We start from the raw sequence: 25,741 nt of genomic DNA, 5'->3' as shown, positions 1-25,741 counted from the left end.
GTCCAGCAGGAACGCCGAACATGTGGCCCCGCTTAAACACCAACTCCCTCGTCGCCTCCCGCCGCTGACAGACTCGAGTCACATGTCGCCTCACAGGGACTTCTTTGCCCATGCGACTGACTGGAAGGCCTCTGCGGCGACATGCGCCAATGCCCGGAGGAGCACCCTTTCAGCTACTATGCATCCTCCTGCTATGTATAGGTTGCTGGACGACGCCCGCTTATGGCATGACCGATGAAGCCATAGCAGAACTGAGGTAATTCTATTGAATCATAAATGTCACATGTGTACTAATTCCGCAGACAAGAGACACGCGACATCTTCTACCATGGTTTCGACAACTACATGGAACATGCCTTCCCAGAAGACGAGCTACGACCACTCACTTGCGCACCCCTCACTCGCGATCGCCATAACCCCGCCCATATCGAAGTCAACGACGTTCTCGGAAACTACTCTTTGACACTGATAGACAGCTTGTCGACGCTCGCTATCCTCGCTTCCACGCCCGAGAACGATGCCACCGGATCCAATAGACCGTTAGAGGACTTCCAAGAGGGTGTTAAGTTATTGGTAGAGAACTATGGAGATGGTTCGTCAGGCCCTCGTGGTCGTGGGGCAAGAGCGAGAGGCTTCGATTTGGACAGCAAGGTGCAGGTCTTTGAGACGGTCATCCGCGGTGTTGGTGGACTGCTCAGTGCACACCAGTTTGCAGTTGGAGATCTACCCATCCGAGGTTACGATGCAAGGACAGAGAAGAAAGGAGGGCGTGAAGGAACATTCTGGCCCAATGGATTCGTTTACGACGGACAACTTTTACGGCTTGCTGTAGACCTGACGGATCGACTGCTGCCAGCCTTCAACACGCCAACTGGCCTGCCTTACCCTCGAGTCAACCTTCGATACGGAGTACCCTTCTATGCGAAATCGCCAAATAATATGGATGCCGAGAATGGCCAATGTGGCCGAGACCCAAGTGATAAGGGGACCGAAGTCACTGAGACGTGCAGCGCTGGCGCCGGGAGTCTGGTCCTCGAATTCTCAGTTCTCAGTCGACTCACTGGCGATCCAAAGTACGAGAGGCTGGCCAAAGACGCCTTCTGGGCTGTGTGGCACCGCAGAAGCAGCATTGGGCTCATTGGCGCCGGCATCGACGCTGAGACAGGGCAGTGGGTAAATTCTTACACGGGTATTGGAGCAGGCATTGACAGCTTCTTTGAGTATGCCCTCAAGTCGCATATTCTTCTTTCCGGACTACCCTTCGACAAAGCACGCGAAACCACTGATTCTCCGGAAGCCTTCCTTGCTACTTGGCTCGACGCGCACGATGGCATTCGGAGACAAATTTATCGCGGAGCGCAACACCAGCATCCTCACTACGCCCAAGTCGATCTATACACTGGTGCTATCAGGGCATTTTGGGTCGATAGTCTGAGTGCATTCTATCAAGGGCTCTTGACTATGGCCGGCAAGCTCGATGAAGCTATCGAGACGCATCTACTCTACACCGCTCTTTGGACTCGCTATTCCGCAATGCCTGAGAGATGGTCGACTGCGACTGGCAGCATCGAGCATGGCCTTCGCTGGTGGGGCGGTCGACCAGAGTGGATTGAATCGACCTGGTACCTCTATCAGGCGACAAAAGACCCTTGGTATCTCCATGTAGGCGAAATGGCGTTGCGCGACATCAAAAGACGTTGCTGGACTAAGTGCGGGTGGGCCGGTCTGCAGGATGTACGTACTGGAGAACTGAACGATCGCATGGAGAGCTTCTTCCTTGGTGAAACTGCAAAATACCTTTTTCTGCTTTTCGACCCGTCGCATCCGCTCAATACCTGGGACGCGCCGTTTGTGTTCACGACCGAAGGGCACCCGTTGATCATTCCGAAGAGACTCCGTCCCACTCAGAAGACGCGGCCAGATCCTGATCCAATCCTAGAAGTACCTCAGACATGCCCTCTTCCACCAGCTCTCTTGCCTTTCAGTATCTCTCCGACAGCCGCTCGGACCGACGTTTGGCATGCTGCAAGCCTTGCCAGACTACATCTTATGCCAACCATCGAGACGCTTGAGTCACCACTCGTCGAGTTCAGTGCCGACCATCCCAGCATTTCTTTATCAGACATACGTTCGCCTTCCAACTACACTTACTATCCATGGACTTTGCCACCCGAGCTCATCCCGCACAACGCTACAAGTTCAGTGCTGGCTGTCAGGACTACCTTTGACCTTTCGTTCCCCAACATGCCAAGCACATCGCTGACAGGTGCGCTCCAAAGAGTGCAGGAAGGCATCTTGGTCAACTCTATGAGTGGGCTGAGGCTTGGCATGGTTCGTGAGCAAGACAAACCACGTACAGTACGACAGCAGCTGGACCTGGATGAGCAATTCCGCATCTATGCCATCTCCAACATAGCCCTGGGCCGTGATGAGAAGGTCTTCATGTCTCGTTCGACCATCGACAATTTCAATCCGCTTGACCCATTCTTCACAAGAACACGAGATTCGCATGCGTTAGACCTGGTCGTCGATGTACCGCCGCAGCCTGCACCTGCATCCTCCAAAACGCTGGCGGACCTCCTCAGCGATGCGCTCGGCGAAACAAGCAACCTATCCGACATGGACATCGCCGACGTGATCGATCTAGAAGTAGACCCCGAAGCACTCGATAGTCAGCCGTCATACCTAGCCACCTTCCTCTCATCGCTCCAAGCCCTCCTCTCCGCCCCACTACCCACATCCACATCCGCAGCATCTCAATCCCAGGATCAATCTGAGCAAACCTTGAAACGCCACTTCTTCCCCGCCGCGCTTCCCACCGGCCCCGGCGCAGCACCCATGCCCGACACCAAAGACCCAGAAATGACATACAGCCCAGATAACCCGCTCACTTGGTCAAATATCTACGTCCACCCCACACCTCTCTGCACAGACCGTCTTCCGCTCGAGGTCGCAAAAAACCACCAAATTATCGCCATCCCAAGAGGCGATTGCTCCTTTTCGACTAAGCTGCACAACATCCCCGCTTACCCACCCGACGCCTCTTCCCTCCAACTCGTCATCATTGTTAGTTTTCCTGAACACGAACCCAACGAGAATAGGTATACTGCCGATTCTGATGCAGCGACGCAACAACCCCCTGTACAGCCGCTCCTGGATGATGTACAGTATACCCCAACTGGCATGCTACGACCCAATCCCATTCCCATGATCATGGTGGGAGGAGGGGAGGGTACAATGGCGTTGTTGAGGAGGGCAACTGGTGTGGGTGTGAGGCGCAGGTATTACTTTAGGAGTCAGGGGGTTAAGATTGGGAATTTGATCGTGCTTTGAGGGGGTAAAGACGAGTGCGTGGTATAGGGCGCTGTTAGTTGAGATGTCGAAGTATCAAGGCTTTTGTAAATAGAGTGTAGAAAACGAATGTGTGTATTTGCGCCTTGCCATCGTGGGTCTTTTCTGTTTCTGCAGATGCTTGGCTTGCTTGTAATCCTGTATGGCTTAGTGCTTACAGATGAAGCTGACCAAAACGAAGGTTCGCTTGCAGCTTTGTCTTCATACATCTTACTCCAGACTTACACGTTGTCTGTCTATACGGGAACCCTACGCGGATGTTACTAGATTGTCACTAGAACAGAAGTGGTCCATCAGCCGTCTCTGTTGTGCAGTAGGAAAAGGCCACCAGCCAAACGACCACAACCCATTTTCCTGGAGCCTTAATTTCCACAAGCCGATGCCATGGCTTCCGGCCTCGAGCGATGTCCTCGGTGTACAAGAGCACGGAAACATCGACAACAAGAGCACGGACAGATCACACATTCTTCGTCTCTGGGGCGAAAGCCAAGAAGAAACCATCGCTGGATTTATCGCACCGAAAGGCTATGATGTGCTTGAACACATGTCTGACCCAGAGATGTCACGTAACATTTCGAGCTCTTACAAATCAACGCATTTGTCCCGGACGAAAGATGGAGACGTTATACAAATGCTCCAACGGAGATCCAAGAGCAATACAGCACTGATCAAGGAAGGATTGAGCAATATTCTAATGACGTAGGGAAGGGGACAATACATGGGATTCTGAGGGATCAGTAATCGCATCTGTACTAAAGCCGTTGGCTGAATCTGGAGTCCACGAGGATGCTGTAAGGGATAGGTATAGATTGGTTGGTGCGTGTAAGTTCTTGGGTGAAGTCGAGAATACATGGGATCTACCGGAGCGGGCGAAGAGGATGATTGAGATTATTTAAGAGATGGTAGCGTTCGCACAGCACACAACTGAAGCTACATGCGAAGAGACTCATTAGGCTCGAGCTTAAGAGACGGAAGGGCGGACGACTCGTGGCGGTTTTGCCGATCACTGAAGACACGCGCACATGTCGCGTGGGTGCGCATGCACCGTCGAGGCAGACAGCGTTGAGAGGTCCTGAGATAAGGATGGCGCAACTCTCTATGCTACATCTCTGGCGCAGAAGTAGGGCCTCTCTTGAGTTTCGCCTCATTCGTCGTAGTTGAGATATTGAATCGTGGGAGAGTCATTCTTATCGTGGAGATAAGGGGCCCTACACTAAAATAGCTCCCTTGGCATGCTTCATCTCGTGCTTACTTCCTCCAACCACAACTCCTCCGCTGCATTTCGCCATCTCGAGAGGGCTCCCGCAATTCCCTGCGTCTCCGTCGCAGCCACATGCGCCGTTATGTTGCACGCTCGATCGCCTCTGGGCAGCGATCGTAATTCCACGGAGCGGGCCTCGAAAGCCACAACACGGACCCGCTACAGCGAAAGAGGCAGGCGACCAATGCGCCCAGCCTGACTATCTTTTCCACTACAGCTGCGGCTACACCGAAGTGTCTAATTAGTCCTTTCGTCATGCGCCTATCCGGAGTCAGAGGACCTCTCTGCGAGACAAGTCTGCTGCCGGTACATTCTCGTGTTCGTTGGCAGTCTGCCATAGCCGCTTCCTACGGGTTCCTGCAGGCAAAACAAAAGTAGCGACGCGTATTCCCTTCCTCCTCACGGGCAAGGCGACGGCACGCTACTTCAGGGGCTCCGCCGCCGTTGTCGTCCGATACCGCAAACGTACTTTTGCCTTCTCCATGTGAACGCATGAAACATTTGTGATCTCCCGGCCCATGGCTCTATCCGGAAGGTCAGGATCGTCGCCTCGGGCACACAATGCACGATATAATGCCCAGACCAATATAACAGGGCCTCCGAAGCTTGCCTGCCTATTTCACAGTGTCGCCAAGCCTCCGCTCTGCTGTCTCCTACCATCGCGCCGGTCGACTACGCGTGCAGCCAGTCCGAGAAAGGCAGCCGGTGATCGTTCCCTTGTCGCGTGGACGGCCTACTAATCGTACGCGCCTGGTGTTGCATCAACCATTCGCTCCGTATTCTCAAAAGGGTCAGGACCGAGTGTGGAGAGTCGTTCGGGGGGTAGATGTGGCGAGGCAGCTGTTCATGTATAAGAGGAGTGGTATACTGTTTCAAAGCATTACTTTTGAGCACATCACCTGTCCCTAGTCTCTCATTTCTACTTCACTCGTTCCCACGATGCGTTCCGTACTTCTCGCGTCGCTGGCATCGCTGTCTGCCATCAGCGTCTATGGCCACCCCCACGCTTCATGGCAAGGCCGCAGCACACTTACTCGCCGCGCTGTCGACTTGGACTCGTACCGCATGAAGCATGCTGCTGCCTACAAGAACGTGGCCGAAGTTGTGGCTGATCCCAACATCAACACACTTGCGAAGCGTGCTAGTGCGGAGGACGTTGCTACCGACCTGGTCAAGGCTACGATTCCGGATGCTACCTTCCGTCTTGTCAAGGACTCGTACGTTGGCGACAACGGAGTAGCCCACTTCTACTTCAAGCAAACCGCCAACGGCCTTGACATCGATACCGCGGACTTCAACGTCAACGTAAGTCAATAGCATCTAAAAAACACATATGCTCTCTATGTTGAATATCGTGCTAATACCCCACAGGTCGGTCGTGATGGCAATGTTTTCTCTTTCGGAAACTCGTTCTACAAGGGTGCTATCCCAGCGCCGCCAAGTCTGAGCAAACGCGACAACGCCGCGCCCGCCAATGCTCTCAAGTCGGCTATCAACGTTCTTGGACTTCCCGTTTCTGCTGAAGAAGCTATCGCTGAGGCGAAGGAGGCTACTGAGACCTACGCTATCAAGAAGACTACCGGATGTGTCAGCGAGCCCGAAGCGCGCCTGGTCTACCTCGTAGATGAGGAGGGCAAGCTCGCTCTAACCTGGAGAATTGAGACTGATGTCATGAGCAACTGGCTCTTGTCTTACGTCGACGCGGAAGATGGCGAGAAGGTTCACGCCGTTGTTGACTACTCTGCCGATGCTGAGTACAAGGTTTAGTAAGTAGCCACGACTACTAGATATGTTCAGCACTAACAACATTCAGCCCCTGGGGTATCAACGACCCATTTGAGGGTGACCGCAAGCTTGTGGAGGATGACTTCTCCCCCGCAGCCAGTGAGTTTGGATACCACAACGATGGCAAGCAGACGTTCAAGACGACCCGTGGTAACAACGGTATCGCCCACACCAACTGGGAGAATGTGAACAGCGGTTTCCTCAACCTTCCTCGTCCCCAGAGCGAGGATTTGGTCTTCGACTACCCCTTCTCTCTCAACGATACCGACTGGATGGGATATGCCAACGCCTCCATTACCCAGCTCTTCTACACTGCCAACAAGTACCACGATGTTCTGCACACCCTAGGTTTCAACGAAAAGGCCGGAAACTTCGAGATCAACAACAACGGCGCTGGTGGTGCCGGTCAGGATTTTGTCTACCTCAACGCCCAAGATGGCTCCGGCAAGAACAACGCCAACTTCGCCACACCTCCCGACGGTCAGCCAGCACGCATGCGCATGTACATCTGGAACACGACAACCCCTTACCGCGACAGCAGCTTCGATGCCGGAGTTGTCATCCACGAGTACACCCACGGCCTCTCCAACCGTCTCACCGGTGGTCCCTTGAACGCCGGTTGCCTTTCTCTGCTCGAATCCGGCGGCATGGGTGAAGGCTGGAGCGACTTCTACGCGACCGCCATCCGTCTCAAGGCCGGCGACACCCGCAAGACCGAATACCCAATGGGCGACTGGATCAGCGGACGTCCTCTCGGAATCAGGAACTACCTCTACTCCACCGACCTCAACAAGAACCCACAGGTCTACTCCGACGCCGATCTCTACGAAAAGGTCCACCCCATCGGCAACATCTGGGCGTCTATGCTCTACGAGATCCTCTGGAACCTCATCGACAAGTACGGCAAGAACGATGACTGGCTCCCCAAGCTCGACAGCAAGGGTATCCCGTCTGACGGAAAGTACCTCGCTATGAAGATCGTCATGGACGGTATGGCGCTGCAGCCTTGCAACCCCACCTTTGTCTCTGCTCGCGACGCGATCGTCGATGCCGACAAGGCGCTCACCGGCGGCGAGAACGTTTGCGAGATCTGGAGCGGATTCGCGAAGCGTGGTCTTGGTGAGGGTGCGGTTTACGCTCCTACTGGCCGCACGAACAGTTTCGATATCCCCGAGGGTGTTTGCGGTGGTGGTAACTCGACAATGGCGACGAAGATGAAGATGCATAAGAGGAGGGTTCAGCCTGTTGAGCTGAAGTACTAGACGATGATGTCTGAGCATGGAGTGGAGTTTTGCATGTGGCGATGTTGTTGACGAGTGTATGATGATACCTGCATTGGGCGGCGTTTTAGAGAGGCATAAACTGCTTCCTTTTTTCCTTAATGAATAATCGTATTCTTCCATCCATTTGGCTCGCTTACTGTGACCCTTTTCATTTTCCACTCTCGTCCGCCGCCTGTGCTACATACATGATGCATAGCAGCAGCACAACTTATACTTAGTTCAAACCGTATGTCGGTGCATATCCCACGCCACAACCCAGCAGCTCATCACGATCCATGTCGCAATGCACATCCCCACATGCCCGTAAACACCCCAGCAACCTCCTCCTCCTCCTTTCTCAGCCCCAAACGCCATCCTACAACTCGCATCCTTCCACCTCCTCGGTAACCGAAAACCCCGGACCCAGCTATTTCAAGTACCCACCCGCACATATGTATGGCAAAGACACGTGCCCGGCATGCCAGCACATCGCAATGCACTGTACCACAAAAGGAGAAAGGCGTAAGATACCTGGGTATGCTAAACGCGAACGTGGGGGCTGGAGCGCGGGAATAACACCGTGACGAATATGGATGGACATGGATGTGCGTTTAGAAAGACTTTTAATCGCCGAAACCACAGGGATGAGAACGGCGACTTCTAGATGTGGGTGCTTGTTATGCATGGCTCTGAACACAGCACTGGGTCTGGCATGATAGGTGTGTTTGGCGCGGACAGAGCGCCCCTTGGCCGAAGGAGTAAGTTGGCTCGTGATGCTTGGGATGCTACACAGGTTAGATATATCAGCTGAGCCGGTACGATGGGACTCCGTTTTTGCCAACTTGTAGAAGCATGCGTGATGAAGTAGCCTGTGACGCTGAATGTATATCTTGAATTCGCTGTAAAAATGCAAACAATGCAATGAGGTAGAGCGGTGATGTCGTGCCCAAATGAGTATGATCCCATACTTCCCATCTAAGTAACATGCTTGTGGACTCATTTGACGGCCTTTGATGTCGCGTCATGCTCACTAGCATCATCATCCAAATCGTCGTCCCATTCATCCCTCCTTACACCACTTTGTTCCGCCACTGAATCAGCAGCGCCAGGAGGTGGCGCATCGTCGTCGCTCTCATCCTCGAATGCAGCTGGATCGGCCAGTGGCTGGCTCTCCGGATCCACGTTCCTTCTCTCTTCCGGGCTCGTCCTCTTTGGCGCACCTTCTACGCCTTCATCCGCAGAAACTGAGATGCCCCTCCGACCCCACTTGTTCTTTGGTTGCGTGGTATCGTTGCGCTGTCCAGCGGTTTCCTCGTCATAGTCGAAGTCCATGCTCTTCCTGCCCACGAATCGACCCACGATCCATCCGCGACCCAGGTCATCCGAGTCTACCACGCCGCCGTGTCGGAGCTTCACGCGCTGGCGCGTGTAGTATACCCATGCGAAGTCAATCATGAGAGCCGTCTGTATGGAACCCCAAACCCACGATGTAGGATCGAGATAGTCGTCTTCCTTGACGCCGCGCATGATCCAGTTGAGGACGTATAGGGCGCGGTATGTACCCAGTGTGACTAGGTAGTAGGAGTCGATGACGGTGGGTACGGTGGTTTGACGGAGGAGGAGCAGTTGCGGGATGACGCAGACGGATTCGAGGATTTCGGAAAAGACCCAGAGAATCTATTATGTCAGCATCCAGTCGGGTTTCTGAGGGTGTGTAAGCATCTTACCTTCATAAAGGTGCTGTGCCCGAGAACGTGATCTCTAAACATGAGGTACCAGAATGGGGTGATGAGGATGCTGCCTAACAGACAGTACATGCCAAACTTCCATGCCTTCTCTCGCTCCCTTGTGCGCGCGTATACACTGGTCATCAAGAAAATGATGTACAGCGATGATAGCGTGTAGAATATCTGACCGGTTAGCCGCGTACGTGTAGACGTATGCCGGGCCTCCGTACCTTCAGTGAGAAGTTCCACGTATGCCACCCATCCTTGGTGATGGAAGAGCTGAAGATATCGAGATATCGCGTGCCGAAGACGAGCGCGTAGAGGACCTGGGTGATGAGGGATACACCTGCATACGTCAGCCCATGTCGCAAGCTTCAAGTGGTGATAAAGCCAACTCACCCTCAGCGCTGCTGTTGGAGTGTATCGCCCATATCAGTATGAGCTTCGATGACGTATGCGAGACGTCGCCGAGGATGTGGAAGAGATTGAACCCCGTCATTTTGGGGATAAATAATGCTATGCGACGGCTACACAGCACTAGGCCAGCCGCCTGCCGCCTACGTGTTGGGGCTCAAAGCGCGCTTCCGGCACTCGGTGCCAATAAGAGGATCGGGGATAAACAGGTGCCGGCGCGAGGATGTGCAGCACCACTTCCGGTAGGATTCGGGGTCGACGATAGGAAAGGACGCGGAGGCGATGGGCGGGCTGGTTGGTGATGCGTAATGTCTTCCCCGGGTTTGACGCAAGCTACCACGCTACATGTAACGTGCTTGGCAATTCCCAAGGGTCCACACTAGCGCCTCACATGCGGCCTAGTCGCTCGAGCTAGCCTGGAGAATCGGAACGCGAGGCTGCAAACTCCACATCTGGTTCTGAGATATGTGGTCTAGCTTCGAGGATTTGCAGGAGATTAAAGATTGTTGGCGAGCTTAGACGATGTTGAGAATTGCGTTTGCATGCATGCGTCCCGAGGTCTTTCTCGATAGGCGGTCGGACTGCGCACCGATCCGGCATAGGCTACCGACTGCTTGGTCGGAACGCTCATCGTGACCTTGTAGCTCAGAAGTTTTGATCTACTAAAACTCGTTCTCAGCAAGCGTAACTTTTAGATCGACCCGTATATCACTCGAGGGGCAGCATTTGCGAGGCCGGGTGCCAGTGGATCCGCACTAGATGACCCCGAGAGGCTCGTTTCGCTTTTGAACCACAGCGCGCGTGCTTGTGCAAGTCGAAGTATGCCACAAAAGGATTGCTGCATATCGCACAAAGAGTTGAAGTCAAGAGCGGGACCACATTACAAATGTATGGCACGATAATAGTCGGGCGGTGTGAGGCGCAGCGAGCGAGCCAAGCAGACATTGTGGCTCAACTTACGCCCCGTGCTATTCCGAGATGCGAAGTCCACACAGCCTTGCAAACGAGCGTCTATATCGTCCATAGATCCCGTCGCAGTATTTCAGTAAGTCGGATAGTGAACTACAGCGCCGCATAGGTGCCACTCGCAGCCTCATATCGGTGTTTCTTGCGGCGAAGATCATGGACGCCTGGGTCAGGACTCCAAGGCATCCAACGTGGCGCGCGGGACGGATGGCAGCATCCTTAGGCCAGGTACGCAATCCTTCGCTGTACCCACGTATACTTCGAGAAGGTCATATGAGCTCCGTATCCCTAACGGTGAAGATGTTGCCGACTCTAGGCGGGCATGCAGTGGTTGCGATGTGAGTGGCCAACTTCGTCACTTCGCAATATCTCAGGCAAAAGTGCGGATCCAGCCCTCAGGTCGCGTGCAACAGTGTTCTGTACGGCGTAGTTATTGCAAATAACCGCGATAGAACAGATCCACCAAGTGCCGCAACGTGTATGTTTCGATTTTCACTTCGGAACGGTTGTCAACCGGGAAGGCTGAGTGAATCAAGGCAGATTCTGCGCCCATAAAAAAAGCAAGACAGAAACTGCAAGTCGGAGGACGAACGTAAAACAATGGAGTCGCAGCTATATCAAGAGTCAAAAGGCAGTGTACCAAGATCTGGAGCCGCCGCTTGCTGCGGTCGCAAAGTTCAGTGCGTCACCATAGGCACCACCCACGCTCCACTTCACGGAGAGACCATGAAGGACGCTCTTCAACGCAAGAAGTGTCGCAGGTATTCTGCCGATACGAAGCCCCCGACGAAACACGGCAAACAAAGTAACGAGTGAGGATCACCGTTGGAAGACAACAAGGAAGCGGGGTCTTCGGGCGCTGGACCGCCGCACAAACGAAGTCTTTTAGCCGTTCAACAACGCACAGCCCAGATTGACTAGTAGCAGATATGTACCATGGCGGTGGGGGGTCACACCCACTGAGCATTGTGCGGAAGGTCGCTGTCGGCGGTATTCCACGGAGCAGACCCGTGGTGTGGGGCGAGAATCGACATGGCAGACGTACACGCTAGCAAGCGACGTGATGTGGATAGCTGTGGTGGCAGTGATCTTCGCTGATATCGTGAGCAAGTGCTGTGTGAGAGGTGCGACGAAGAGGAGGTGAGTTGGAAGGGTGGGAACAAGGACGAAAGGGGCGAATTAGCGGTCATTGCCCAGCCGAAGCGTATATTAGCGGCCAATGAAAATTACCGCAAGCGTGCATTTAAGCGCCGTCGCGTCCTTCGCTTTCAGCTTACGCACCCTATGCGGGGCAATTTACTGGCTTTGAGGCAGCTCGACGGCACAGCTGTCCAGGCGCACCGAATGGGAAGACACGGCTGGCCAAATTTCCTCGTTGCTGCGCGATGGAGTGCACCCCTTGTTGACGGCATCCTATGGCGCCGCCAGCACAGACAGGTTCGTCAATATCACGCTGCATCGAAAAGAGATTAACCCGCTGGGTCGCGATTGTGGGAGGAGTCTCAGACGTCAGGGCCGACGTCAGGGTGGCCGCCTTACTGAAGGTTACATTCGACTTCCACCCTCAAAAACCACAGGTATGCGCACTAGCCACGGTGCCGTGTAGCGGGCACACCCTGGCCGGCCAGGCGTGTAGCGGAATCCGATAGCAAGGCTGCCGCGACGCCCACACGGTCATGATCACCGTTGTTGCAGGACACCACCTAGAAAACCCAGCGCAGCGTTCCGGGCCAGCAAATGGGCCGGACACAACCGTCGAGCAACGCTGCATGGCTGGCCAATTCGCGGCTCAAGCGCAAGGCATGGCATGCTGGGGTCAGGGCCGCCAAACCACGTAGAGACAAGAGAAGAGCAGGGTGAAAGCTCGGGGCGCTAACGTGCAGGCCTGACCGTCAGTGCGCAGCAGCATCCTTCAAAGCCTACTGGGGGTGGCACGTTAGAGTCGACGCACTAGAAGTGACCTGCACTCGAGGCCGCTATACCGCTACCATCTTGATAAATATGACTGAGGCGTTCCCCTAGCCTAGTCGTCCAGCTCGAGCCTGAATATCATCACCGTGCGCCGCATCCTCTTCTTGCTACCGCCCGTCTCCAGTCTGCTACATTAGCGACCAGCAGTAAGGCGCAGCACATAAGCTTCTTCAAATCCTACCCGCAGCCGCAGTTGTCATGTCTATCATACTTGAAGGTGCTATCCTCCCTCCGCATCATCTCCAAGACAAGTCAGCCTCGTCCTGGCCAAGTCCCTACCACCCTCAGTACTACCCCGCGTTGGCCTCCTCGCCTGGCACTATGTCTCCACAGTCGTTCCATTCATACAATCCACGCTTGCCAGAAAGCCCTTTGCCTTCTCAAGAGCTCAACTGTCAGCCGACTACTGGGTGGTATGCCCCCTCAATTTCGGCCCCAGAGTGCCATAGCGAGGTTTGTACTTCACCCTTGTTGCGAGATCGGCTGCTCATATGCCGTCGTCTAGACCACATACGCCTCATATGGCTATATACCTCCACACACGGCGCAGGTCAACTTGTCACCGCCTGCGTCTGCATCCTACTACTCAGCAACAGCTCCAGTGTCCACTACGCATTCAACAACAGCCATCTCTCCAGGTACCGTCTACTCTCGGGAATCCGTGGTACCAGAGTCAACACGGCCATCTGAAGAGCCCCAATCCGACGCAAGGACTGTCTTGCATCAGCCCACTTCTCGCTACAGGAGACAGTCTCACTTCATGGACCGGACTCACAGCGGTTCAGACTCGTTGCATTCGGCCGCAGTGGACGGCTCCTGGACGATGAACGCACTGGGCATTCATGCGAACCACGAAGCCTACTATCCGGCATTCCCAACCCATAGTCCCCGAGTGAGTGAGCCATCAACAGAGCTATCGTCAAGCCACATGCCCTCGCCACAACCCCGACGCATGTACACACCGATCGCTCCTCTACCCTTGGAGACACCTCGTTCGCACGGAACCAAGCGACAGAGGGAAGACGACGAAGAAGAAGAGCCCAAGCGAAGAAAGCGATCCGACTCACAGATATCGTCCCAGTTTGAGCTCAGTGAGGAAGACCGTCTACTTCTTCGGCTCAAAGAGGAAGAGCACATGCCTTGGAAGGACATCGCAGCACGCTTTGTCAAAGACTTCGGCAGGCAGTACCAAATACCCGCACTGCAGATGCGTATCAAGCGACTAAAAGAACGGATGCGTCAGTGGACTGAAGTAGACGTCCAAGCACTGCGCAAAGCCCATGACTACTGGGTGCAAAACAAGTTCGACATCATCGCGCAAAAGGTATGCACCACCACCATCGATCCCAGGTACAGCCACTGACTCCTCTAGATGCTCGATTACGGCGCAGAAGAAAAATGGACTGCACGCCAATGCTCTCGCAAATGGCAAGAGATCGATCCAACACCCATACCCTACACGCAATTCGACCACCACGTCCAGCACGTCCAGCAAGGCTTTGCACCCTACGCGATGAGCCCCATCGAGCCCACACCCATGAACTTCCCTCCCTTCCTGCACCAGCACCATACCACCTAGTCAACCTCGCCAGTGTCAGCCTCGCTTATTACGGCAGGAGGATGCGGGTAAACCACGCCGCATCGCTCTTCCTTTCTGATTCTTCCACTCCTAGGGATTGTCCCATCGGGACAACATGTCTAAGTCTAAACGCTTCCCGCGATGCGGCACAGACACACCGGCGTTTAGCAAAGCGAGAAAAAAAAACGGGCGGCTTGCATGGGCTTGGGTCAGGGAGTTCTATGGGGCACGACAAGCAGCAAACCAGCGCGCAACGCTTCTTAACGTTCGCCTTTTATGTCATTTATCTTCTTCTTTCGCTCGATACCCTTGCTTAACTAACTACATTTGTTGAGTTATCTTATTTCAAATACATATAACGATCATCTTCATCTCCTTTCCTGTTGTTGAGTCGCAGCTAGATCTCACAGGCCATGTGCGCGGCCCCCTTCTTCTGCTTCCCCATGTGCAACACGCGCACATCACATATCCCTGCTGCGCGTCTCTTCGGTTGTTGCAAGCTTCAAAGACAGCGCGTCTGCATCTACACGTGGAATGAGACAAAACGAGATCGCGTATCTCGCTCCCAAAGCCGTTAAACCCTTCTTCATTTTCCCTTTCTGTCGCTCGCGCGTGCGCTTTTCGCACCGCCCTAACTAACTTTATGCCGCCTTGTGGGGCCCTCGTTTTTGTTCTGGTCCCTCGCTCCTTCTTCAACGGGGCACCCATCTCCGTTACCACACACCCACCTGTGCCGAACTGCGCCGCAATACAGTACAGTTGTGCCGCAATCACGATTGTATCGATTTTTGGCGCACTGGTTTCAGATGTCTTAATAGAAAGCGCTGTGACAGGTTCGCTTATGACTTGACAAGGCTCTATTTATTTTTTTCGCGGCTGCTCATGTGGTTAGTGGACACGAGACAACCGTTTTTTGCGGCAGAGGTTTGGGGCTTGGGCTTTCACCCGCGCGGCTCGCGTGTCTTGAGGGCGGCACGGTGGTGGTGGTGCCGTACCTTCGCGCAGACGGTTTGGAGATGGGTGCGGCGCCGCAATCGGGCCTTTCGTGTCTTGGTGCCCTGCCCGCTATGGAGAAGCGATGGACACTGTTACATTGTGCGTTCCTTCGTGTGAATCCTGTCAAAGGGCACGGGGACATGACGTGCTTTCGCGATGAATGCCAATGCGCGCGTAGTCTGCCTTGACGATGCAGGTCACGCATTCGGGTCTGTTACGTATAGCACTGCGCAATCCGCTCTGTCGCCTGGGTAAGATGCATCATCGCTGTGGCTGCGCTATTTGCTTAGCTATGACGGTACGCATGGGTCGTGTGCCTCCTACCTCCGACTTTTCCGAGTATATCGGTGCTTGTGTAAGAAATGTTAGTAGTAAGAAGGCGTGATCGACGCCAGCATCCCTCGTATACCTCCATTCCAAGCTCGTGACTGGTCAGCATAGTCAGCCCTATGTGTAAGCTACGTGGTACAGTCCCTTCTCCACGCGAGCACGTAACAACTTACCTACATGCCACTGTTGTTGTATGCATGGGCTCATAGCGCGAGTATGCTAGGGGGTCTCAGCTACGCACACCGTACCTATCCTCGTCATCATCCCCTGCGTCTGCCACTATCTTACTGAGGAAGTTTCACATTCTTAGTGATGTCTGGTCGAGACCATTCTTCGGCAGATGCACCAAGCACTGACAGACTGATTTAGCCAGTGCGATTGGAAGGCACGGGTGCCATGCGGTCTCCTGGGGCGTAGACCAAGGAGATCAGCAAGATGAACGGTCCTTACATAACGCTGTGCCGACTTGCGCAAGTGGGTAGATTCTGATATTGACATCGAGCACTGAGCTCATGCTGATGTTGCGGAGAACAGGAGCTCGGCCGTATCAACCCCCGGCTGATGGACTACCACAGGCGTATAGAGGATGGTAGTATCACATCTCCACACTATGTGGGGATCTGAGTAGGAACGCCGGCTCCTATGTGCCGTGACATTGTATCTGTCAATCAAGGGCCCCGCAATCCTGAGTTCCCCTTAAGCTGTCAGTCGCTCTTCAAACGGCACGGGTGGCGCCGGTATGCACGACAAGAACTCTCGTCACACTGTCTATATCCTTCAGTGCTGCGACATCCTTTGCGCCGAGTGCTCTGCTATACGCACTGTAGATGTAACAGGTGGACGAAGTCTACGTACTGAGTGTAAGCACTGCGGTCAGAAGCTCGAGCTTCATGCATGATGCCACCGAGACCTTCGCGGCAGTTTCAATCGACGCATCGACAATGGCTTCGAATACGGTCTGACGTGTACCACACATCTACCAGATCCAGCACGAGCACGGGTAGAAGTAGAACCGAGACGATGCTGATGGACTGCGCGGTGTAATATCATGCATCTGGTGCCTATGACTGGTCAGCGCGTTTCGAAATCTGGTGGATGGCGACGAACGATTTGCTTGGTGATCGCCCGTGGCTTGCTCGGAAGGAGGGAGCTTTCACGTCACAAGCCCTAGTCAGCTTACATCCGCTCGCCAAGGCAGTCGCGGACCGCGATGAAGACCGGTTCGTTGCGCATGTACGCAGCTTACTTCTGCTCGACGTCGCCAGCGGCCCGAACGGCCCTACGCTCGAGTTGAAAAACGGCTGGTAGCGGCCTTTCGCGTAAAACTTCCAATGGAAGTGGTGGTAAGAGTCAGGATTTAGTTGATAGACTTCTTCTAGAAGTCTTAATAGGCTGCTTATCATCTTAGACTAAGCCTCCGAGAACGCGCTGTGGCCAGTAGTAAGCTTCGTCGTCCGCGTGTGCTGTATACCCCCACGTTCCTGCGTCGTCGCGCATCACGCAGCGATCGGAACCTACCGCCATTATACTTGGCTAGTCGTTGACCGCTAACGGCAGGACAGTGTTCCACGTTCTTCTTCCGAGCATGAGTGCCAATAGCGGCGAGACTCAGACGCAGGATGCGGACATAATAATTATTTAATTATTTATATATTTCTATATAAACAAAATACTTATAAATTAGTTATAAAGAAGTCTTTAAAAGGGTTTTTAAGTTTTTAAAAGAGATTATAGGCTTAGTATAGCTACGTTCTATAAGTAGTATAGTATATTTTATAGTACTCTAAATATAGAATATTTTATAAGTAAAGCTACTACTTATAATAGTATATTAAAAAGAAACTTTTAGCTCTAAAGAAATAATATATCTAATAATAAAAAATAAAGCTAAAATAATAACTACTATATTAATAAGATCTCTACGCTTAGCTCTAACTTATAGCTAACTTACTTAATATAGTATAGCTTAAACTAAAGTTCTAAGTATATAGTTAAAGATATTATTACGTACTAAGAATATTTATATATTTAATAGAATATAAAATAAGATATAAAGAGTTAGACTTTATCTTTAAAATATAAGATTACTTTATAAGTAATTTACTAAATAAAGTAAAAGCTCTTTATATATATAGCTTAATAAATAGATACTAATAATATTATAAATAATACTATAGTAAAGGCTTAGTTAGAAAGTAAGAAATAAGCTCTAATTTAGCTCTTAAAAAGAATAATAAGCTAAAAAGTTCTAAATAAGAGTAAACTTAGCTTTTTAGACGTACTTAAACTTTATAGTAATAACTAAGTTATTAAAAAGATATTAGCGTTTAAGTAGGTAGTAATAAGTACTTATATCTTAGTTATTGTAAAGTATAAGTAATAGGTGCTTAATAGAACTAGCAGCGTTAATGTAATTAAATTATTTATTAATTGGATGCGGACTAGTACACTCGGGGTAGGTGACATTGTTCGAATCTTCGGGATCTCCTCCGCATTGCCGAGCACGCGATAAGACAACGACCAGAGTCAGTGGAAAACGATCCTTGTAGCTAAATATGACGCATTGAGCGACGGTTGAGGCTTGCGTCGAGGGGTTGAAACAGATCAGGAAACGGTTTGACTGGGTCGTGAGGTAGATGGAAGGGCAAGCAATGTGACAATGACAGAGGAGCTGCAGTTGACGACTCGACCGGGTTAGTGTTTCATGATCTACGCCCCACATTAGCAAAGGAGTGGAAGCGAAGTGTTTCCCGTCCCTACGACCCAGACGATAGAGTCAGTCGATAATGGCAAATATTGTTGAACTGCACATGTTTTAGCCGCATCGCATGGGTTTCTAGAGGTGGCACAGAAGCGGCCAGATGCTAGACCCTATGAAGTCACCCTGCACGTGCGTGTCGTGTCAGCGTGCATCCCTTCACGGCTCACCGGTGGTACTACAGGCTGCCGAACCACTCGTTCACGAGCTCATGGTCGGACAAGCTTCAAGGCTACGGCAAAGATCGATCTCTATTCCGATAATGCGATCGGCATCCATCGAAAATCAGTCGTACAAAACTCTTCGGCTAATGTTGGAAAGCTGTCGTGCTACACTCCGTGGAGTTGAGAAACGTAAACCGACTCCTGAGACGCTGCCGGGGTGCCGAACCAAGGGCCAGTCTATCGGTGTGTCGGAGGAACGAGTTAGGCCTGCAACCTGCTATCCTCTTGCAGAAAGCACATACTCTTTACGCGACCCAGAGGTCCAAAAAGGAGGGGGTTCGGGACGTTTCAGGTCCGTGGGCTCGCATGCGCAACGTGGTATTGTAATTATCCATAGTGTCAGGCGCCTATTCGCGTGCGTTCGCCCCACCAGCTTTCGCCAGTCTGCAGCGTCTTCTCCAGATCTTCTTCGGCCCTTCTAGCGCTGACAAAGGGCCCGTCATCTCGGATCCCGTGCAGCTGAGGCCCGCGAAGCCACCTGGGGTTCGCATGAGAGCTTGGAGCTGGATGCCTGTTCTGCTTCGCATATATGTGTTGAGCGTAAGAGGCGTCAATAACGGCGGTGATCGCTGGGTAAATAGTTGCAGAGTGACAGGAAATAGCGGCAATTTGCCTAATTATGTGCGGCTACATTAGGTCGACTTGCTGCGTCATATGTCCTTAAGTGGTGGCTGCGAATTGATATTAATATTGCCGTTTTGGGACGAACCTTGTGGTAAGAGGCGCATGCGCCGTTGAGGTTAATTTGGTAGTAAAAAGACCCAGAGAGAAGCGGTGATGATGAAGTATCTCCAAAGTCCGACGGACTGACGATGATGGAGTTTTGTTTCGCTGCTGGGTGTAGCTAGGTAGGTACTGACGCGTCATTAGTCTTCGGCCTTGGCGCTTTATGTCCGCTATTTCCAGGTTCCCCGGAGTATACTCCTACAGGTACCATCCCGTCTTTAAGGCAACAGCTGCTCAAGATAGATAACCATTTCCATCATTCCATTGCAAAGGTACTATGCGCACTGCTGCCCTCGCGAGATTGTCAAATCTGCGTTCTCAGTTGCCCCTTCCAAGACCACCACGGTCCTTCCATACGTCATCTGCAATCATGGCAGCGTTCACTATCAACTCGCAACAGACCATGCCATCAGGCTACAAGATCCCCGTCCTCGGATATGGCGTCTACCAAACGCCAGCAGACATCGCTTCCGAGGTGGTTGAGCACGCGCTCAAAGTCGGCTATCGCCACGTTGATTCTGCCGTCGCCTACCGGAACGAGCAACCATCTGCGGAAGGCATGAAGAAGTCGGGCATTCCAAGAGAAGAGCTATTCTTTACGACAAAGATCCCTCCGAAAGACATGAGCTACGAAAACTCGAAACAGCACATTGAAAACACCCTCAAGATCACCGGATTCGATTACGTCGATCTCTACCTCCTGCACAGTCCCTACGGCGGCAAGGAGAACCGCATCGGTGCATGGAAAGCGCTCGTTGAGGGTGTGCAGGCAGGCAAGATTCGATCGATTGGCGTTTCGAATTACGGCGTGCATCATCTAGACGAGCTAGAAGCGTGGATCAAAGAGACGGAGGCAAAAGAGGGGAAGGGCAAAGGTGGAGTCCTCAGCGTTAATCAGGTAGAGCTTCACCCGTGGCTCGCGCGTCCAGATATCGTAGACTGGTGCAAGCAGCGGGGTGTGATATGCGAAGCATACAGTCCAATCGTGCGCGCAACAAAAAACGACGATCCGCTGCTCCAGCCACTCGCGAAGAAGTATAACAAGACGCCTTCGCAAATATTACTGAGATGGAGTATACAGATGGTGAGCATAACCACAATGATTTCTTGTGAGAGAGCAAGAAACTGACATTGCGATTACAGGGATTCATACCGCTCCCCAAATCCGTGACCAAATCTCGCATCGAAGAGAACGCCCAAATCTACGACTTCGAGCTCACAGCCGAAGAGATGAAGAGCTTGGATACTGGAGTGTATGAGCCCTGCGCATGGGATCCCACCGTCAGTCACGACTAAAGTCGTGAACATATGCATGTATCTACCGAGAAGCCAACGTAGATTCAAGGTTCAGAGCTCATGTCGTTCCACATCGGAAATCCGTGTCCATAATTTCCCGGGCTTCTACCCGTGGAGCGAGCACGAACATCGGGTAGTGTGGCCACTGATCATCCACCACACACCAGTCTTCCATATCAACATCTGCTTTCGCTTCACATTTTACATGCGCTCTTGGGGTTTCCCAGAGCCAATTCCGTGTCCAGTCACCAATCCAAAAAGTTGCTCTTTCCAGCTCTTGCCCTTGCTTCTTGTCTCGCATGTAAATGAAGATATTCAGCGCATCTTTTTTGTTGAGAAATAGGTATCTGCCGCCTTCTGCCTCTGCGTACTGTTCTCCGAGGGCGCGGAGCTCTTTGTAACTCCACTCCCGTGGCCCGAGTATGTCTATCCAAAAGTCTGCTTCTCGTAGCGTGGGTATGGAAACGATCTTTCCCAGCGTTTCCAAGGGTGAGCTGCTAGCGTTACGGAAGATGTTTATGCTTAGATGCCTGACTTTCTTTGCGCTCTTTCTTATCATCTGAATCTCGTCGTCGAGATCGCCGTCATACCTCCATGGATAATGCTCAGTATCCCAGCGCATTTCAAGACTCTCCAAAGATCCGCCCTGCTGGTTCAGAATATCTTCGAAGAGGATGGTGTCGCGCTCGCCGTTGACAAGAGACAGATGCGTCAGCGTGTTCTTTGGCAAACCGAGGATGAGTTCGCTGTCTGTCGTGTTCAGCGAGCGCAACGCTCGCGACTGCGAGAAAACCTTCCGCACGCTTTCCGGGACGGTGTCCACAGAAAGCTCTTCGATACGCGTCCAGTCCATTGCGTCAAGCCATAGCTCCGCGTTGGTCTTCTCGGACCGCTCTTTCGATTGAGTGCGCCATCCAAGCCAGCTTATCCAATGGCCTTTGTAGGCCCAATACAATGTGTCCATGAAACATTCCAGCTTGCCTGGCGCTAGACACTTCGGCACTTTCCAAATTTCGTGATGCTGCCATGTCTCCCACTTATAGCCTTCAACCTTCAAAGATTTGATATCGGGATACTTTTCACCGCCGAAAGGGCTGAGCGGTAGGTTCATCCGGCCGGGCCATGTACTGCAGGACCTGTAGACACCGATGTCGAGGGTGGATATGTTAGGGCAGGTAAGGAGGGCTGAGTGGGCGGAGTCCCAGGTCGTGAAGGGTGTGACGTCGTATGGGTAGCGGTCGTCGAGGGACCGGGAAGGGTCAGCCTCAATTTTTGCTTCGATGGAAGTGGGACACGGGTCTTTTGAATCCCACAGCGCTAGCGCAGTTGACAAGATGGAAAAAAGAAAGAATACGTGAGTGTAGAGGCGCATAGTAGCTGATGTGCAGGATGGTGAGTGGCAATGTCAGTAGCGTTGAGTATCGATGCATCATCTAGCCGGAGTCCGCCTGATATAATATCTGTTTTGCTACAGGATGATTCAAGCTATGCGTGATGTTGTTATGTTGTCTTCTTGGTGTTTTTACTGCTGCCTGAATGCGACGGCCTCAACAAGGCTCTTGCACGACTTTCAGGCGTCCAGGACTGCGATTCTTGCGCTGTGGACACATGTGTGTTGCTGCTGAATCCTCGTGGCACTGCCCAGTGTGCTTTTTTACGTCTCCAGGACACCTTTACAGGCGTTTTTCTGCAGCCTGGCCAAATGCATCTCCTTCTCTTGCAGTTGCGTACGCTCGTCGTGTATGTTTGGATGGGTTGAGGAATTGAGATGGATGGCACAAGCGAGTCATCTCGCGATGCGGGACGAGTCATGCAACGAACCGCTTTCACACGCGACGCGACGTGTCTTCTTCGCGTACAAGGTCGCCCATCAGGCTGATGACGCAAAGTTGTGCCGAGGTTGTCCGAGGCAGAGCATCGAAGTTTATGCAACACGTCCGACTACCTAAGTGGAGAGGCGGGTGAGTGTGACGTTTCTAATGGACAGAAAGCGCCTACGTCATACTGACCTTGCAGCGAAAACCATAAACATATACATCAACCCCTCATATCGCCTTTTCCCATCTCTTATACAACACAGCTTGATACCCATTTGACTTCTCAAATTTGAAAACCAAAAACAACTAATTCCCATCAACCTACACATACAACCCCAAATCAACCATCATGGCGGCAAGCAAGAAAGTCCTCATCGTCCTCTCCGACGCGTCCTCCTTCCCCCTATACAACACCGGGAGTGATGGAAAGACCGTATCTCAAGACTCAGGCTACTTCCTCATGGAGCTAGCGAAGCCTCTGCAAAAGATCCTCGACGCCGGCTACGAAGTCACATTCGCATCACCAGAGGGCAAAGAACCCACACCAGACCCACTCAGCGTGTCTCTCGCAGCCTTTGCCGGAAACTACTACGAGAAGCAAAGAGAGCTGGAACTGATCGAGCGCATGAAGAAAGAGAACGGCTTCTCGCGACCAAAGAAGTTTTCCGAGATCAGCGACGAGGAACTGAAGAACTACGGCGGTGTCTTCATCCCCGGCGGTCACGCTCCTTTGTCCGACTTGGGCGACAATGCGGATCTCGGTCGCATACTCACACACTTCCACACTTCGTCGAAGCCAACGGCTGCTATCTGCCACGGACCTTGGGCTTTTCTGAGTACCAAGTATGGTCCCAGCAAGAAGTTTGAGTACGCTGGCTACAAGATGACGAGCTGGTCGGATGCGGAGGAGAAGTTGATGGAAACGATCTTCCGCGGCGAGATTGACAAGGTTGAGGGTACGCTCAGGGAAGAGGGTGCGGATATGCAGGAGGGTGTTGCTAAGTCTATGGGAAGTATTACTGTTGACAGAGAGCTTGTTACCGGCGACAACCCGATGGCGGCGAATGCGCTGGGTGACAAGTTCTTGGAGATGATGGCTGCAAAGTAAATGGGAATTGGTGGAGCGCCCGCGATGATACGGTGTTATGTATGATTAGATGAGCTATGAATTTATGCCCAATGACCACGTCGCCTCTTCCCAAGCCCAGTGTTGGGCCTCATGCCGAACTCTTCCTTCCTATACCTAACCCTCATTCTCTCTTCCACGTCGCCCTCAAAACTCCCCAAGCACTTTTGCGCCTTCGTCATCTTCCTCTCCACCAACCTCCTCAAACCTACCGCTGTCGGTCTTCTTGCCGATATACTCTGATTACACAGTTCAAATATCCGGATCAAATCCCCCGTATAGTTTGGCTCATCCATCGTAGGCGCCAGCACAGGAAGGGTATGCTTAAAAAAGCGACTTTGAGATGGATCTGAATGTATAGTATTAGTGATAGCCCCGTGCCAAAGGCCTTGAGCCTTGTGGGGACCGAGAAAACTGTGCATCATCTCCCAGAGTACGGTGCCCAGAGACCAGATGTCTGTTTTGCAGGAAAGCGGCTGCCTTTGGAAGTAGCCGAAGCCTCGGGAGTCGGGGTCTAGAGTGTGCAGCTCGATATTGTTCTCGGGTGCAGCGTAGCCTCGGGTGAACAAGTGGTACTTCTTGGTGTACTCTTCATATCCAAAGAGCTCGAGCATGTCGTCGAGGTCTGCTAGCACAGGCCGCGGGAAAGAAGTGAAGGGTTCTTGAGGTTCAATGAGGAAGATGTTGCTAGGCTTGATATCGCGATGCACTTTTGGTATCCACCCAAAGGCTTCTGCTGCATCGTCCATACCCGGCGTGTACGTCAATCCGGTTGTGAGGTTGTAGATTGCTTCCGAGATTGTGATGAGAGTGATCCAAAACATGGGTTCAGGGATCTGGTCGTCGGTATCCTGCTGCCATTTTTCCGCACTGTATTCTTCGATGATGTTGGATAGTGTGCCCGCAGAGCAATAGTCCATATATCTTTTCACCTCGTACCTGTGTTTGGAAGTGGGACCGATATGCTCGCCATGATCATGACACGACCAGAATCTATGTTTCAGTATTGCGCCGGAATTGGGAAGGGTGTCGATGATCCGGCAAACTGCCTGTCGTTCGTTGAAGATGGCTCTGTCATCCGTCGTGACCTTTTTGATCACAAAGCGCTAGATCGATGTTAGCACGTATCGGCGACGGGAGGATGAATCTCGTGACTCACGTCCCGCATAGTGTTGGTCTCATCTAGCGCAATGTACAGACGTATAATTACGCGTTTGTCATCATCCCTTTCGTCAGAAAGTGTCTGTAAGGACTGATACCGGAGATTTGAAGCCATTTTCACTGTTCTACATTGAACTCTCTGCTGATGTTAGGGATCGTCGTAGCAGTTTGTTATGGTCAACTGCTCCGATGTTGGAGACATCCTGCGGAAGGTGCTCCTAGATTGGTGTACAGCTGATTTATCGTATAAAGGAAATTATCGAAGTCAAACAAAGGCATCTTTGATATGCTGCGTCGTCGTGGTTTGCCAAAGCTCTTTGTTCTGAATAGCAGTAGAAAGAGCGATGCGTGACGTCATCAAGTATGACGGTCGGATCTCATTGGCGTGAGAAGAGCCTCGCACGTAGTCTCCGCGTGTGTGCGCACGGCGTCAGTAGTTCTCTCCGCGCTATCGAGCGCCATTGCTGATGAATAGAAATCGTGATGATGGATATGAGGAGGAGTGTGACGCTTCGCGACCTTGTCGGAAGCACCTAAGCGAAACGCGTCGCCCCCGGTCCACGCGCCGAGCATCTCCGTCCACTTTTCGCGTCAAACATCATTCGGTGATAACAGCAGCTTTGCAGCACCGAGGCAGAGGTAGATAGTCCAAGAGAACACGACTGCAATTAGCTCTCACCGACCCCGCATCCAAACGATAGCTAACACCGATCATCCTCAACATTCCAATCATCGCCAGTGCCGTAATTGCGGCATCCGTTGACGCCTTCCCCAAGCGCAATGGTGACTGCCACTATGGGCAGGGCGCAGTGTCTGACAGCGGCAATGGAGCCTCTGATAGCACGAACGCTATTGTATTCGACAATGCTCGGCGCGGCCTCGGCGCATTAGCAGCAGCTCCAAAAAAGCATGGTTATAGCATGACGCAGGGCCATCCGGTAACCCATCATCCAGTCCTCGTTGTAAGACTGGGATAGACTCAACCTCATCG

General features: G+C 52.3%; 8 protein-coding genes across 8 annotated transcripts; 5 read left to right on the top strand and 3 right to left on the bottom strand.

Moving 5' to 3' along the window:
* Positions 1–149: 149 nt before the first annotated feature.
* J4E78_001558 (uncharacterized protein) lies at positions 150–3,333 on the top strand (the record flags this gene model as incomplete). Its single annotated transcript, XM_049362215.1, has 2 exons — positions 150–256; positions 303–3,333. 2 exons carry the CDS (start codon positions 150–152, stop codon positions 3,331–3,333), a joined length of 3,138 nt encoding a protein of 1,045 aa, XP_049227498.1.
* A 2,218-nt stretch (positions 3,334–5,551) lies between these two features.
* J4E78_001557 (uncharacterized protein) lies at positions 5,552–7,659 on the top strand (the record flags this gene model as incomplete). The annotated part of the gene is made up of 3 exons (XM_049362214.1): positions 5,552–5,917; positions 5,984–6,378; positions 6,426–7,659. 3 exons carry the CDS (start codon positions 5,552–5,554, stop codon positions 7,657–7,659), a joined length of 1,995 nt encoding a protein of 664 aa, XP_049227497.1.
* Positions 7,660–8,655: 996 nt separating this feature from the next.
* On the bottom strand, positions 8,656–9,885 carry J4E78_001556 (uncharacterized protein; the record flags this gene model as incomplete). Its single annotated transcript, XM_049362213.1, has 4 exons — positions 8,656–9,336; positions 9,387–9,569; positions 9,617–9,732; positions 9,786–9,885. 4 exons carry the CDS (start codon positions 9,883–9,885, stop codon positions 8,656–8,658), a joined length of 1,080 nt encoding a protein of 359 aa, XP_049227496.1.
* A 3,612-nt stretch (positions 9,886–13,497) lies between these two features.
* Positions 13,498–14,316, top strand: J4E78_001555 (uncharacterized protein; the record flags this gene model as incomplete). Its single annotated transcript, XM_049362212.1, has 2 exons — positions 13,498–14,061; positions 14,110–14,316. The coding sequence occupies 2 exons, from the start codon at positions 13,498–13,500 to the stop codon at positions 14,314–14,316; spliced, it is 771 nt and encodes a 256-aa protein (XP_049227495.1).
* Positions 14,317–19,720: 5,404 nt separating this feature from the next.
* Positions 19,721–20,646, top strand: J4E78_001554 (uncharacterized protein; the record flags this gene model as incomplete). Its single annotated transcript, XM_049362211.1, has 2 exons — positions 19,721–20,434; positions 20,494–20,646. 2 exons carry the CDS (start codon positions 19,721–19,723, stop codon positions 20,644–20,646), a joined length of 867 nt encoding a protein of 288 aa, XP_049227494.1.
* Positions 20,647–20,704: 58 nt separating this feature from the next.
* Positions 20,705–22,018, bottom strand: J4E78_001553 (uncharacterized protein; the record flags this gene model as incomplete). The annotated part of the gene is made up of 1 exon (XM_049362210.1): positions 20,705–22,018. The coding sequence occupies one exon, from the start codon at positions 22,016–22,018 to the stop codon at positions 20,705–20,707; it is 1,314 nt and encodes a 437-aa protein (XP_049227493.1).
* Positions 22,019–22,812: 794 nt separating this feature from the next.
* On the top strand, positions 22,813–23,571 carry J4E78_001552 (uncharacterized protein; the record flags this gene model as incomplete). Its single annotated transcript, XM_049362209.1, has 1 exon — positions 22,813–23,571. The coding sequence occupies one exon, from the start codon at positions 22,813–22,815 to the stop codon at positions 23,569–23,571; it is 759 nt and encodes a 252-aa protein (XP_049227492.1).
* A 165-nt stretch (positions 23,572–23,736) lies between these two features.
* Positions 23,737–24,509, bottom strand: J4E78_001551 (uncharacterized protein; the record flags this gene model as incomplete). Its single annotated transcript, XM_049362208.1, has 2 exons — positions 23,737–23,828; positions 23,996–24,509. The coding sequence occupies 2 exons, from the start codon at positions 24,507–24,509 to the stop codon at positions 23,737–23,739; spliced, it is 606 nt and encodes a 201-aa protein (XP_049227491.1).
* Positions 24,510–25,741: the final 1,232 nt, after the last annotated feature.

The sequence above is a fragment of the Alternaria triticimaculans genome (assembly GCF_023758025.1).
Source record: "Alternaria triticimaculans strain BMP 0046 chromosome Unknown scaffold_1, whole genome shotgun sequence".
Lineage (NCBI taxonomy): Eukaryota > Fungi > Ascomycota > Dothideomycetes > Pleosporales > Pleosporaceae > Alternaria > Alternaria triticimaculans.
The sequence above is the reverse complement of the archived record's forward strand: the minus strand, read 5'-3'. Positions and strand labels throughout refer to the sequence as shown.